Here is a 12,777-nt window from a genome sequence, read left to right on the forward strand (position 1 = left end):
TCTTGTTACAATTATAATCTATCCTTATTACATTTCTGCCAGTTTTCCTGTTATGTATTTCACTACTACACTATTTGGGATGTCTCAATTCAGCAGTGCTATTTTTCTCACTGTTTATTGTACTCTGAAGCAATATATAGAAATGGTGTCTCTTGATACTTTTGGTATGAAAGTTGGTAGTCATAGTCCCATGAGCATGACAGAATTAAGATTTTCAGTCTGTTCCCAGTCATGCCATCTAAAGTATTTCCTCAAAAAAAGATACTTGGATTTTAAATCAAATCAGTGATTTTCTCCTCACATTTTTAATTTCATCTAATAAACTTTTATTATTTTCCTTTTCAGGAAAAAATATTTTAGTGGACATTATCCTCTGCTTTCTCCTCATCTGTAAAGTTTCTGTAATAAGTTTAAATTTCCTTTTAAATAACTTAGCTGCTCTGCTTATTTTTCAAATACATCAGCATCTTTTAAATAATGGTTGTTATTCTTTACCATTAACTAAGTAAACGGAAATACCCTTTTTTTTTTTAAGATTTTATTTATTTGATAGAGAGAGACACAGCAAGAGAGGAAACACAAGCAGAGGGAGTAGAAAAGGGGAGAAACAGGCTTCCCGCTGAGCAGGGAGCCTGATGCGGGCTGGATCCCAGGACCCTGGCATCATGACCTGAGCTGAAGGCAGAGGTTTAATGACTGAGCCACTCAAGCGCCCCTTCAATTGCCTTTCGAGAGGATAAAAGTACAACTTTTGCATCAACCTATAACAAGATCTAGTATTTTACAATAATTTAAGTCATAGAGAAAATTCTATGTTTATATTCTGAGGTTCTCACAGTGACTTCTGTAATAACCAACAGACTTTACCTAAGGTTTTAACTTTGCTCAGAACTTTGTGCTAGAAATGTGCAAATATTTTCTTAAGAGTTGATCATTCACTCTCACCTTCGCTTTCTACACCTATTCTTAAAGCTGTAGCATTTTGTTTTATACAACTATTTATGAAGACCTCTGTAATACTGTAATAAATATATAGAAAAAAGTAAAAAAAAAAGAAAAAAAACGAGAAAAACAAACTACAGAATTTTGTTGACAAATTCTTTTCAGTTTTTAGAAATTTTTAAATGCTTTCCTTCAGCCTTCTAAAATAAAAATGAACTTGTCCAGAGTCTACTGATAGTCATTTTACGTAGGATTTTTCCTCTCAACTTTTTACTTCTCTAAAGTTTGACGGGAATAGTCCCACACCATTTTTATTCCTGCATCTTGACTCTTTCAGACCTTACTTTCAGAGTTTAAAAAACATATTTCTTGGAAGATTGCTCCTAAGCAGAGCCTGAACTCCCATAATATGCACACTGAGACTGTCTTACAGTTAAGGAACATTATCTATAAATTACCTCAGGTACCTCTATTTTACTTTAATTGTTTATTTTGCAGATAGAATTTTTATTTCTTCTCCATAAATCCATATGTAATAGCATACATTTATGCTACTAAACTCTAAGAAAAGTTTTAGAGTTGGGTACCTGTGGAAACTCCTGGAAGGCTCCCATCGTTTCCTGACTTCTTTCAGAAGAACCGCCAATCACAATCAAGGGCCTGAAACAGTTATTGTTTTAAAAGAGAATTACAGATGAGATTGACATGTAAAATACTCGAGAGTGCCCAATTAATAAACAGCCATGTATGCTGAGAGAGAGAGAGATTTCATTTTCCCTTCAAAACTACAGATTAGGAAAAGAAAAAAAAAAACTACAGATTAGGGGTGGCACTTGGGTGGTATACTGGGTTAAGCGTCTGGCTCTTAGGTTTGGGCTCAGGTCCTAATCTCAGGGTCCTGAGATCTGAGAGTGAGCCCTTCATTGGGCTCTGTGATGGGTATGGAGTCTGCTTAGGATTTTCTCTCTCCTTCTCTCCCTACCCCTCCCCACCTGCTCACATACAACTGCATACTCTCTCTCTCCCTCTCTTAAATAAATAAAATCTTTAAAATAAATAAACTATAGATTAAAAAAAGATTTAGGAAGCAACCTGATACAAGAGAACCCTCCCTTAATTTCAGAAAAATCTGAAATTCATAGTAAATGCTTTTCCTCCAGGCCGTCCACTTTCTAAGCCCTTCTGAATGCTGATGCTAAACTTCTAGGTGTGGTGATGTAAAATAAATTTTTATGCCCTTCCCATTAGTCTTGGGATTAAATGGAGGAAACAATTTTTTTCACACTTTCCCAAGTGAGTCTACTTGGAAATGGTGGAGAGAGAGAAATTCTTCAGCAATAAATTTCTTAAAGAAAAGATACAGCAAACTTAAAGTTACTAAAAAATATCAGACCCTATAAGTAGGTAAGAAAGAGAAAGACTAGGAAGGATAAAAGGCAAGAAGGCACATGGCAAGAAAGTAAACAATGCCCTTCCTATCAGGACATCAGTCTAAATAGTATCTAAATATTTAATCTTCTTTTACACCAGGAAGTTTAATTATTTTATGCATTGACCAGAACATAATCCCATTTGCTATGATCTATTTGGTAAAGTACCAATGATGGGGTTAAGGGCAATGTCAAAGAGTAAGTACTAAGGAGCTTATAGAGCAAACTCAAAAAATATAATTTCAGTTGTCTTGCTAATTATGCAAAACAAGATGAAGACCTGGATATACATTCTTACATGTGGAGCTGGGGTCTTTAAAAAATAATTCTGTACTTAAAGAGGACTTGAACACACATTCACATATGCAGAGAGAGAAAAACACACACACACAAACTCCAAAATGTGTTTTTTTTAAAGTTTTATAACAGTGTCATTTTAATGAGTTAAACATGAGTTATTCCTACAAGCTTCTACATGTAAGTTTATAAACACTTAAAATTTCAAAGATGATGTCAGATGAAGGACATATTATATACTGTCTAGTTCCCATGAGTTAAACACAGAGCTATGCCCATATGCTTCTACATATATGTTTAGAAACACATATTTTTTTTAAGTAGCCTCCACCCCCAACATAGGGCTTGAACTCATGACCCTGAGATTAAGAGTTGCATGCTCTACCAACCGAACCAGCCAGGCACCCTTTGAAACACTTATATCTTAATGAAGGAAGATGTTACTTGAAGGAAAGTTTATATATAGGGTAGACTCAATGAGTTAATCATATGTGTATTCCCATATGCTTCTATACTTAAGTTTTCCAAAAACTCCAAAATGTTAACAGTGTTTACCTCTAAGTAAGATTACTGATATTTTTTATGTTCTTCCTAATACTTTTCTAATTTTTTAATAAGCCATTCCTTCAAGCACTTGATTCCAAGTCTTCCCACCCCAGATCTCAAATAACAATTAATTACCAACAGTTCATGTTTGCATTTGCCATACCACCCAAAGCGTGGATGAGACCTGGGCCAGAAACAACAAGGCATACGCCTGGCCTAGAAGCAAAACAGAATTTACTGTATTAAAAGCAAGTCAAATACAATAGCTGATTAATATCACTCTAGAGGGGAACATGGCAATCTTCCTGGACTTCAAAAGGAGGACAAAGTGGTCTTTACTACAACTGGTAAAGAAATTATTAGAATATTTTCTGAATTATCAAAGAAACAGGGGAAGATTATCTTAGTCTTCCTGCAAGAAAGAAGATACTTATCATCTTCACACTGTATTTCACTAACCTTTTCATATTTTAAAACTCTTTATTATTTTGAAGAGGTTATATTTGAGCCCAATCAATTTAACTGCATATAAAAGCCAATTCTTAATACTGAGTACATGTTTGTGTGGAGAAAAGTGTTTTAAAAAATTTTTTTAACAAATAAATATGTCATTTGATTTCTAACAGAAAATAATTCTGAAATGTAATGCTCTGCCTCAAATTTTTTAAATTGAATTTGAAAATGTGACTAGATGTGACTTTCTAACCTTAAAACACTCAAGGAAAAAGTATCTCCCTATAATTCAGTTTGACATTTTATACATTTATAAAGTCATTTCTTAAGAAACTCTGTTTAAGACAGCCTCAAAAGAAATGGAAATAAAACAAAGACTTTAGTTTACCTGCCTGTCAGATATCCAATCGCAGAGGCAGCATAACAAGCCTACAAAGAAAAAATACTGGGACTTAAGCATTTTGGGATCCTTACAGTAAGTGCACATATAAAAATTCAGTATTCAGTAAGAAACTAGAACTGAATGGCAAAGGAGGAATTGGAATGCTTCAGTTTTAACAAATAATGTTCTACCTGTAAATTTCAAGTAATAGTTTAGGTATCTAATCTAGTTCTTAGTATTTCAAGGAACTTGTCTACTTCATCTAGTTTATTAATAATATCCTCTTACAACTCCTTAAATATCTACAGGATCAACAGAAATGTTCTCTATCTTATTCCTAATATTGGCAATTTGTCTTTTCTTTTTTTTATTCTTCATTGGTCTTGCCAGAGATTTATCAAATTTATTAATCTCAAAGAACCAAGTTTTAGCTTTGTTGTTTTTCTATATTATTCACTTATTTTCTAGTTCACTAATTTCTGCTCTTGTATTTATAATTTTACTCTTTTCATTAGGATTTAGTGTGGTTTTCTTTTTCTAGCTTCTTAAAATGTAAGCTTAGAGCACTGATTTTTGCTCTTCCTCAGTAATCGATTTATTTAAAACCATTTCCTCTAAGAACTGCTTTAGCTATGACTTACAAGTTTGAAATCTTATCTTTTCATTATCATTTAGTTCAAAATATTTTCTATTTTCTGCTATGATTTCTTCTTCAATCCACTGGTTAATTAGGGTTCATAGTGATGTAGTAATGTATCCTTTTTTTTTTTTTTAATATTTTATCGGTTTACTTAAGAGAGAGAGCAGGTGGAGGGGCAGAAGGAGAGAGAGAAACAGACTCACCACTGAGCAAGGAGCCTGATGCAGGGCTTGATCTCAGGCCCAGGGACCACAACCTGAGCAGAAGGCAGATGCGTAACTAACTGAGCCACACAGGCTCACCCCCTCCTTTTTTTTTTTTTTTTAAGATTTTTAATTTATTTATTAGAGAGAGAGCATGCATGAGCAGGGAGGAGGAACAGAGGGAGAGGGAGAAGCAGACACCCCACTGAGCAGGGAGCCCGAAGCAGGGCTGAATTCCAGGACCCTGAGATCATGACCAGAGCTGAAGGCAGATGCTTAAAGAACTGAGCCACCTAGGCACCCCTGATGTGTCCTTTTTTCATTCCTGCTATTAGTAATTTGTATTTTCTTTCATTTTTAAAAAATATTTTATTTTTTAATATTTAATATTTTTAAAAATATTTTATTTATTTATTCACGACAGACAGAGAGAGAGAGAGAGAGGCAGAGAGAAAAGCAGGTTCCCTGTGGAGTAGGGAGCCTGATGCAGAACTCAATCCCAGGACCCTGGGATCATGACCTAAGCAAAAGGTAGACACTTAACTGACTGAACCACTCAGGTGCCCTCAGTCTTTCATTTTTGACCAGTCTGCCCTGGAGTTTTTTATTATACCAGTCTTTTTAAATGTTTATAAAGTATCAAATGTGTTATTTAACTTTCAAATGTTTGGGGATTTCCTAGTTATCTTTCTGTTACTAAATTTATTTTGACATGGTGAGGTTACATATATTATATGTCTTCAATCTTTGGAGATTTGTTGAGATTCTCTTTATGGCTTGCATATGGCTAGTTTTTACTCTTTTTTCCTTAAAGATTTTATTTCTTTGAGAGACAGAGACACAGAGAGAGCAGGAATTGGGAGGGAACGGGTAGAGGAAGACAGAGAAGCAACTCCCCACTAAGCAGGGAGCCCAACATGAGACTCGATCCCAGAACCCCAGGATCATGACCAGAGCAAAAGGTAGATGCTTAACCAACTGAGCCACCCAGCACCCAGCCACCCAGAGCACAAATCTAATTATGTCTCCCACCTTTAAACTACACTTCAGGGGCGCCTGGGTGGCTCAGTGGGTTAAGCCGCTGCCTTCGGCTCAGGTCATGATCTCGGAGTCCTGGGATCGAGCCCCGCATCGGGCTCTCTGCTCTCTCGGGGGGCCTGCTTCCTCCTCTCTCTCTGCCTGCCTCTCTGCCTGCTTGTGATCTCTCTGTCAAATAAAAAAAAAAAAAAAAAAAAAAAACTACACTTCAGCTACACAGCAAAAAAGGGGAGGTATTAAATTAAATACAAGATAAGCTGAAAATATGCTAAACGTCATCTCAAATAAATCCTTTTTCTTAGTCTGGGACATCTTTTTTCCAGTATTATTTCTTCTCATTTTTTTAGAAATAATAAAAAATTGGAAATTTTCTAACCTCCATTCAACTTTATGTGTGGTACACTAAACTTAGATATTTAGGACATAAATGTAAAAAATTAAAAATAAATTTTTATGAATCATAATCTTAACTGATACCACTACATATGCCCAACTAAGAAGGTGCACAAAGGCTCTTTACCATTTCTGTGTTACTATTCTCCACTGGCCCTTCTCTCTTTCCCTTTTGCACATAAAACCAAATTCACATAGGATAATAATAAGATAACTCCTAAGAATGCAAGTGCCTAAAACAGTATCTGTTGTGATACACTTATTTGGACACTGAGGAGCACTGTCCACTTATTAAAGTGGGGTAAGAAATGCTGCTTCAGAATGCAAAATACAAAACAATGTAAAACAAAAATTATATTCTTTTGCTGCAAATGTCAAAAGTTGAAAAGGAACTCCTTTTATAGATTATAAAACATGTATTTCCTGGGCTGCCTGGGTGGTTCAGTCGGTTAACCATCTGCCTTCAGCTCAGATCATGATCCTGGGGTCCTGGGATGGAGCCCCATGTCATTGGGCTCCCTGCTCAGTGGGGAGCCTGCCTCTCCCATTCCCTCTGCCCAACCTCCAACCCCAGCTCATGTGCTTCTGTGCTTGTGTGCTCTATCACGCACTCTCTCTCTCAAATAAATAAAACGAAAACAAACATGTATTTCTCTACAAAGTTACCTCACTCACAAGCAGAATATTGTGTGCAGTTCTTAAAAGAGCAGACTTCCAGAACTAAATTGTTTTTTTTTTTTTAAAGATTTTTATTTCTTTATTTGACAGACAGATTGCAAGTAGGCAGAGAGACAGAGAGGGGGAAGCAGGCTCCCTGCTGAGCAGAAAGCCTGATGCGGGGCTCGATCCCAGGACCCTGAGATCATGACCTGAGCTGAAGGCAGAGGCTTTAACCCTCTGAGCCACCTAGGGGCCCCTAAATTGTTTTGATTCAAATCCTGCTCTCCCATTTTCTGCTGTGTTATTTTGGCAAATTACTCTGGACCCTGGCTTCCTTACCTACAAAATGAACATAAGTGATAGCATTGTTGGGAGGATGAAATCCATTAATACATGTAAAACATTCCAAATATTGCCTGTACACAACTAGAAATGAAACAGTGAGAACTAACAGTGCACCTACTTTCTGGAAACCTGGTATATATATATCATATATACTGATATGTCTTGATTACTCTACGGATCTGATGAAAGACAATCAAATCACACTTACACTTTTCTCTTTAGCACAAATTGTAACTGGATGCCAAGTCCTCTTTTGCCTCCTGCATGGCTTCTGAATCTGTCCTCACATTCTCTCTTCATTACCCTGGCATTTCCCTAATTCAGGCACTACTTAAGTCATCTGACTACTGCAGAGTGTCAGGTTGACTGAGGGGACTGTGTACTACTGGGAATGTACTACAGACATCTCCAAACTCATATCCAGATTGGGATTCATTATCCTTTCCCTCCAAACTGGCTCTTCCATCTGTATTCCCAATCTTGAGTCAGTAGCTCTGTGAGCCACTCAGCCAGTTAAGCAAGCCCAAACCTAGAATCATCTCCAGAAGAGCCTGTCCTCTTCTTCCTAGCTGGTTAATGCCCACTCATCCTTTGGGACAGCCCAGGGATCATCTCTAGGAAACGGGTGAAGTTTTAGCCTGAGTATCCTTTTCTGGGCTTCCACAGTACCCTGAATTTACCTCTATCACAGCACTTATCACATTATAATAAAATCGTCTGCTTATGTCTATCTCCACAGCTAGGTTTTAATCTCAAGGACAGGGACAGTATATCATTCATCTCCATATCCATATGCCCAATAAAGCCCCTGGGACCTACAGAGGCCCTCCACTAAGCTTATAAGGACTGAAATAAAACTTCAACCTGTCCTACTGATCCATACTCTGTACTACCATGATTTCTAAAGCACAAATCTAATTATGTCTCCCACCTACTTGGAAAACCCTTTGCAGTCTCGTTCAATGCTGAATAAGAAAGCCCACATTCCTTTTCCAGCCTTGGACTTACTACAACCTACCCTCAGGCTATCTAGTCAGGCTCACAGCCCACTGTGCCTTTAAGCTATTTTGAAGGAACAGCATGAACATTGCCTTTATGGATAATCTTCTCTGTCCCACTCAGAAAGAAAAAGTCACCCTGTATACACACTGTTCCTTATACAGGCATCTATTGTAAGTTATTATACTAGATAAATTTGTGCTGTGTGTTTTGCATTCACCTTCCCAGATTGTGTTCAACTTAAAGACCAAGACTAAACCTGATTGCTTCAATATACCTCTCTAGGTTTGGGCTTGCTTGACTGACTAGGTGAAATCACAGCACCACTGACTCAAATCATGAATACAGAGGGAAGATGCAGTCTGGAGAAAAAAGGTAATGATTCAAGTTCTAATCACAGCTTTACCATTTGTGATACTGTCACCCTGCAGGGCCATCTATTATGTAACAGGAGACCTGGCCTTCACCCATTCATCTGGTAGGAAGTGCCTGAGCATCTATCATGCTCTTGGCAGTGAGAATACAGATGTATCAAGAAATAATATCCCTCCTCTTTTGGCGCTCACAGCCAACTAGGGAAGTCAGACCACACCAAATAATACACAGAAACAGACACACACTAACAGGTAGTTATGCGAGAACAGAAGGCCTGGATTCAAACCGGGAAACTGTCCCTTACGATCCCAACCCTCTAGACGTGGCAGAATACAACCCAGTGTGGTGTCAAGAGCATGGGTTCCAGACCCAGAACAAGTGGGTTGAAATCCTGGCTCTGCCGCTACCAACTGTCCTCTCGGGCAAATTACTTAACCTCTCTGTGTCTCACTTTTCTCATCTGTCAATTAGGATTAACCACAGTTCTTGCTTCATAAGATTGTCGTTTAATTGGCATGTGTGAAGTACTCACAGTGGTGAGGACTGTGTGTCTGCAATGAATATTTGCCGTTACTATCAGTCATTCCCAATAATGCTTTTGGCTCCTGGCGTCCATACTTACGGCTTGTTCATTCCTCATCCCGACATATCTGATACCCAACTTCTGCGCCGCAACGGCAATTTCGGTCACGGGGATGCCCACGATGCCAAACATGTACGCCACATCCTGGGGGCCAAAAACAGGGGAATAAATGCCCGGACCCCCGCCACACCGTTCCCTCCCGCGGCGCTAAAGGGAAAGTCTCAAGGCAAACCACCCCCGCCACCCGTCCCACCCCAGCGGGACGTCTCCGGTCCCTGCCGGCTTCCGTGGGAGACTTCGCTGCAGGATAATCACCATACTTGGGTTTTTAAGGCCTGGGCGATGACTTCAGCACCAGAAACCTGCTCCTCGCTTTTGTCGCTACCCTCGGCGAAGTTACTTTCCCACATCGTCCACCTAAAAGTTCGAGGTACTCTCGCAGTCAACACGCACACGCGCAGTGACCCGTCAAAACGGAGTCAAGAGGCAGCGGCGCGCCAATTGTAGGACCCTCGTCCTCTGACTGACAGGAGGAAAGCAACCAACCGCTTTAAAATAGCTGGAAGGAAAAGGCGGGACTTAGGGTAGTGGGCCCGCCCGGTCAGGAGTCTGTAAACACACCTCTTCTCCAATCAGAGCCGTGACCTTTTCCCGGCTCCTCCAGTCGCCGGGTCAGAGCGTCAGAAGGAGGCGGGACCAGCGGGAGTCTGCGGCCTGTGCCAGGCAAGTGAGGCGCCAAATCTCGGAGGCCTCTGGCCCCGGTCCGATTACGGTCCGGAGCCTTCTGAGGGCCGGCGAAGGCGAGTGGCGCATGCGCATAGTGGGGAGCAGGAGGGCTAGGAGCACGCGCGGAGGGGGGCGTGGCGCGTCGCCCCCTGTTCGCCCCCTTGCTCTAGGGGTTGAGAGCTGGCTTCGCAAAGGCTGCTGGGACACGGGTGCAGTGGGTGGAGGCTAACGTGGTGCAAAGTTGCCTTTGGGTCCTCTTGGGGTTGCGCGCCTGTTGTGTTCTAGACGTTTGCTATATGCTTTTTTTGTTTGTACATGCTTATGTAACAACTATGCAGTTCGTGAGACATAGGAATTAACTAACACACGTTAATTAAATCCATAACCGGATGCGTATGTACTCTTTACCCCGATATCATAGATGACACCTAATTCATAAGCAAAAGACAGAAACTGCTTACACCATTTCTCAGAATCCCAAACTTGTACTCATGCTACAGGAGACAAAGAGGAACGTTTGAACCTAGTTACTTCAGCTGGGCTTGAGCTCACAACCCGGTAACAAGAGTTGGATGTATAACTGACTGAGCCACCCAGGCGCACCTAACCTAGTTACCTTTGACCATTTTTTTCTTAAACTCTTGTTATTCACTCACTCTTCCTCTTCATTCTCCCTCTGTTCTTGTCTTTTCCAAAATCAGGGAATGTGGGTTTTCATAATTCTTAGATTCAGTCCCTGTTGACCAGCCCCTGTAGCTGATAACCTTTTAAAACGCATTTTTGAGGGGCCCTGAGGTGGCTCAAAAATAAAATTGAAAAAAAAAAAAAAAACCAAAACACTCATTTTTGAGTGGAGAAAAATGCTTGCAGTGTGTGATTTCTGTGGGTGTGGCCTCCAAGTCATTAAACCATCTCCATAACAAACTTGATATTTTTGAGGATTTTGAGTGTTTTAAAGCAAGAAGACAAGTAATATATGGAAGGTAAAGAGGAGGGGGGGAGTGGGTCATGGGTAGAGAAATGAATGAAAAGCATTGGAAGTGAAAGGATTTCTAAACCCAGAGATTTTCAAACCATAGTCCTGGGCGTTTTCCAAGAGGTCTTCCTTTCAACATTTCAAGCCTTAACCTCCCACTCTAAACAGAAGAGAGTATAATCGGGTCCTCTCTGGATTCAGGGACTAGCCTATGTAAGGTAACCAGCCCATCAAATACAGAGATTTCTTCAATGGCTCAGAGTTCCTCTATAACGTAAATGCAAATCTTGCGTTCTACTGCAAAGTATGTCCATATTTTAATATAAATATTATCTTTTTATGAGGTAAAATAAGCATGCAATTAAATGTACAGATCTTAAATAAGTTTTTTTTTCAATTTTAATTTTTAATTTTTTTTTATTTTTTTCAGCATAACAGTATTCATTATTTTTGCACCACACCCAGTGCTCCATGCAATCCGTGCCCTCTACAATACCCACCACCTGGTGCCCCCAACCTCCCACCCCCCACCCCTTCAAAATTCTCAGATCGTTTTTCAGAGTCCATAGTCTCTCATGGTTCACCTCCCCTTCCAATTTCCCTCAACTCCCTTCTCCTCTCCATCTCCCCTTGTCCTCCATGCTATTTGTTATGCTCCACAAATAAGTGAAACCATATGATAATTGACTCTCTCTGCTTGACTTATTTCACTCAGCATAATCTCTTCCAGTCCCGTCCATGTTGCTACAAAACTTGGGTATTCATCCTTTCTTTTTTCTTTTTTTTTTTTTTTTTTTTTTTTACAGCTTTATAAACATATATTTTTATCCCCAGGGGTACAGGTCTGCGAATCGCCAGGTTTACACACCTCACAGCACTCACCATAGCACATACCCTCCCCAATATCCATAACCCTACCCCCCTCTCCCAACCCCCTCCCCCCATCACCCTCAGTTTGTTTTGTGAGATTAAGAGTCACTTATGGTTTGTCTCCCTCCCAATCCCATCTTGTTTCATTTACTCTTCTCCTACCCCCTCAACCCCCCATGTTGCATCTCCTCTCCCTCATATCAGGGAGATCATATGATAGTTGTCTTTCTCCGATTGACTTATTTCGCTAAGCATGATACCCTCTAGTTCCATCCACGTCGTCGCAAATGGCAAGATTTCATTTCTTTTGATGGCTGCATAGTTTAAATAAGTTTTAACAATTGTATATATCTATGTAATGACCACCCAAAATAAAAAATGACATTTTAAACTACCCGTCAAGTGAAATTGCCATTCCAGAAATACACAAAATGTTCTTTGTGTGGCTTTGAGTAGTTCTATTATTTATCTCCTGCCTCCGTTTGAGAAGCATGGGAACCACTCTCCTCTATCATGTAATATTATTTATATTAGTACCTATATGACAGTCTCTACTCCCATTGCATCAGAATCACTTGGAAAACTTTTTTAAAATACTATTACTTGGGCCCTACACCATATTTTCTAAATCGGTGTGTTAGAACAAGTTAGGCACCTACATTTTTTTAAAGCTGTTTCGTTATTTTGATTTGCAGTCCATCTTGGAACCACTAGCTCTGTACTCATGCTAGAGGCATCAGTTAACAATTAACTGTGTGATTGCCTGTTACCAGAGTAATACTGTTGATTAGTCTGGGCTTACAGGTTCAAGGCTAGTCTGACATTGGCAACACAGACTGCCAATGGGCCTTGTGTCTACTTCTGCGTCAGAAGAATCACAAACAAAAGCACTCCCTATAAATTGTGGTGAAAACTATGC

The 12,777-nt window shown here is 39.6% G+C and overlaps 1 protein-coding gene across 4 annotated transcripts in view; it reads right to left on the reverse strand.

The window, feature by feature from the left end:
• Positions 1 to 9,822, reverse strand: part of HACL1 (2-hydroxyacyl-CoA lyase 1) — a 39,462-nt gene extending 29,640 nt beyond the window's left edge. The window contains exons 1-5 of one of the 4 annotated variants that reach the window (XM_047737430.1): positions 9,607 to 9,822; positions 9,326 to 9,430; positions 4,057 to 4,097; positions 3,351 to 3,431; positions 1,530 to 1,602 (exon numbers count right to left, since the gene is read on the reverse strand). In XM_047737430.1, the coding sequence (XP_047593386.1) occupies positions 1,530 to 1,602; positions 3,351 to 3,431; positions 4,057 to 4,097; positions 9,326 to 9,430; positions 9,607 to 9,696 (390 nt within the window). In that variant the 5' untranslated portion in view covers positions 9,697 to 9,822. Of the gene's footprint in view, positions 1 to 1,529; positions 1,603 to 3,350; positions 3,432 to 4,056; positions 4,098 to 4,893; positions 4,947 to 9,325; positions 9,431 to 9,521 lie in introns of those variants that run through there. The other 3 variants (XM_047737440.1, XM_047737450.1, XM_047737457.1) reach the window with 3 other exon arrangements.
• Between the last annotated feature and the right edge of the window lie 2,955 nt (positions 9,823 to 12,777).

The sequence above is a fragment of the Lutra lutra genome, chromosome 1 (genome assembly GCF_902655055.1).
Source record: "Lutra lutra chromosome 1, mLutLut1.2, whole genome shotgun sequence".
Lineage (NCBI taxonomy): Eukaryota > Metazoa > Chordata > Mammalia > Carnivora > Mustelidae > Lutra > Lutra lutra.